This window comes from Amphimedon queenslandica, unplaced genomic scaffold, assembly GCF_000090795.2.
Source record: "Amphimedon queenslandica unplaced genomic scaffold, v1.1 AMPQUscaffold_4427_Cont23594, whole genome shotgun sequence".
NCBI lineage: Eukaryota > Metazoa > Porifera > Demospongiae > Haplosclerida > Niphatidae > Amphimedon > Amphimedon queenslandica.
The window spans coordinates 1-1,527 of record NW_003555261.1 but is presented as its reverse complement, the minus strand read 5'-3'; the positions used below and the strand labels follow the sequence as shown (position 1 = coordinate 1,527).

The 1,527-nt window shown below is 32.9% G+C and overlaps 1 protein-coding gene across 4 annotated transcripts; it reads right to left on the bottom strand.

Annotated features, from left to right (window-relative positions):
- On the bottom strand, positions 1-1,521 carry LOC109592654 (uncharacterized). Of its 4 annotated transcripts, none has more exons than XM_020008047.1 (10): positions 1,060-1,155; positions 975-1,013; positions 870-929; positions 725-781; positions 632-682; positions 549-587; positions 458-502; positions 361-408; positions 259-309; positions 1-212 (listed from the first exon to the last, which is right to left on the bottom strand). In XM_020008047.1, exons 1-10 carry the CDS (start codon positions 1,088-1,090, stop codon positions 52-54), a joined length of 582 nt encoding a protein of 193 aa, XP_019863606.1. In that variant the 5' UTR covers positions 1,091-1,155; the 3' UTR covers positions 1-51. The 4 variants fall into 4 exon arrangements, with proteins under 4 accessions (XP_019863606.1, XP_019863607.1, XP_019863608.1 ...); XM_020008048.1 differs by having other exon boundaries at positions 461-502; XM_020008049.1 differs by having other exon boundaries at positions 549-581.
- Positions 1,522-1,527: the final 6 nt, after the last annotated feature.

Below are 1,527 nucleotides of genomic sequence, written 5' to 3'. Positions count from 1 at the left end.
CTACAATAAACGGACACGCCTAACATTATTGATTATTATTAAAATTAGTTATTATTTACAGTTGTTACATGTAAATTTAAAGTTTTTTGATTTCGCCTTTTGAAATGAAATTTTATAACAATAACAGTGATACCACTGGTTGCAGCTGCAACAAAAGACCCAATTAGACTCATCAGGATGTGAACATTGCTTTAGGGAACAATCAGACTTGACTATTATTGTAGTATAATTAGACTATGTCAAGATGTTATCCTTTACCTTTAGATTTCACATTCCTTTTGGTAGCATAAGTAGTAGGAGGGACTGCATCTGTATTATTGAATAATAAATCGTCATAAATTATTAATTAAAAATAAATACCTTTAGCAATACCATTATTCACTGTACATTGTCCAACTCTTTCCATTTCTGTAATTATCAATAATAATAATAAAGATAATAATAATTAAAATTTTACTACGTTTAGTTCTGACACTCCTTCTTGTATCAACTCTATGTGCACCTAGGCATAAACTATAAAATTAATAGCAAAATTAATTATTGTATACTTTGAACACTCTTCTTTGCAGTAGGATAATCAGCTGATTCTATATTAAAAATAATAAAATAAAATAAAAGAATTATGTGACACCTTTAGCACTTTTCTTAGCAGTAGTTGCATTAGCAGGACTTACAGTTGTTTCTATATTACATCAACATTTATAAAAAGCTAGTATATTAATACCTTTAGTTCTAACACTTCCCTTACTCCCCTTAGCAGTACGTATAACTCTCTCTGTTTCTACGTAAGTCAATAATAACAATTAAAAACCTGTAACACTTGCGTAGGCAGGCACAATTGTCTTTGTTCAAAAATTGCATAATAGTACCTTTAGTTCTATTGCTCTCTTTGGCTGCAGTACTAATATCTGTAGTGGGTTCAACTGTCTCTATACTTGCATAGATAAAAATAAACAAAAAAACTTAATAAATACCTTTAGCTCTAACACTTTCTTCAATAGGTAAAACTCTCTCTATTATCATGAACCATTACATTAACAACTATTAATATTACAATACCTTTATATCTAACACTCCTAGTAGTAGGCATAGGCGGCTGCAGGATTTCACTGCAAGTAGGGCAAAGGTGTGGCTGAAAGTGGGAGTGTTCAAAAAGTAGGTGTGGCCACGACCACACCCACATGTCTTACTCTTGAGTTTAAGTCTGTGAAGACATCTATTTCAGCACTTAGTGACACAATCCAGTTGAAAAAGGCTCTGAACTTCTCATTGAAGAGTTACCCTGCCATTCCTGTGTTCAAGAGGAGAAAATTCAGTACCTAAAAGACCTCTTTCAATATAGAGTATCAGTAGCTAGGTGATTTAGCTGTTCAATGAGTCCTAGCTGACTATGATGATTAATAATGAAGCTGCTATATGAAAGAGTCAGTTATTCTAGCTGCAGGTTACTGTGGATTATGTCTTCCTGAGTGGCCATAGATATGGGCCTATGAAGCTTACTGTGAATAGACCATGCAGTTAGAAGCT

Bases quoted from the DNA above. Each gene is read 5' to 3' on its own strand.
- LOC109592654 (XM_020008047.1), bottom strand. From the start codon at position 1,090: ATGCCTACTACTAGGAGTGTTAGATATAAAG. The intron at 1,014-1,059 runs GTATTGTAATAT...TCATGATAATAG, and splicing joins TAGGAGTGTTAGATATAAAG to AGAGAGTTTTACCTATTGAA. The intron at 409-457 runs GTAAAATTTTAA...TGATAATTACAG, and splicing joins GAGTGTCAGAACTAAACGTA to AAATGGAAAGAGTTGGACAA.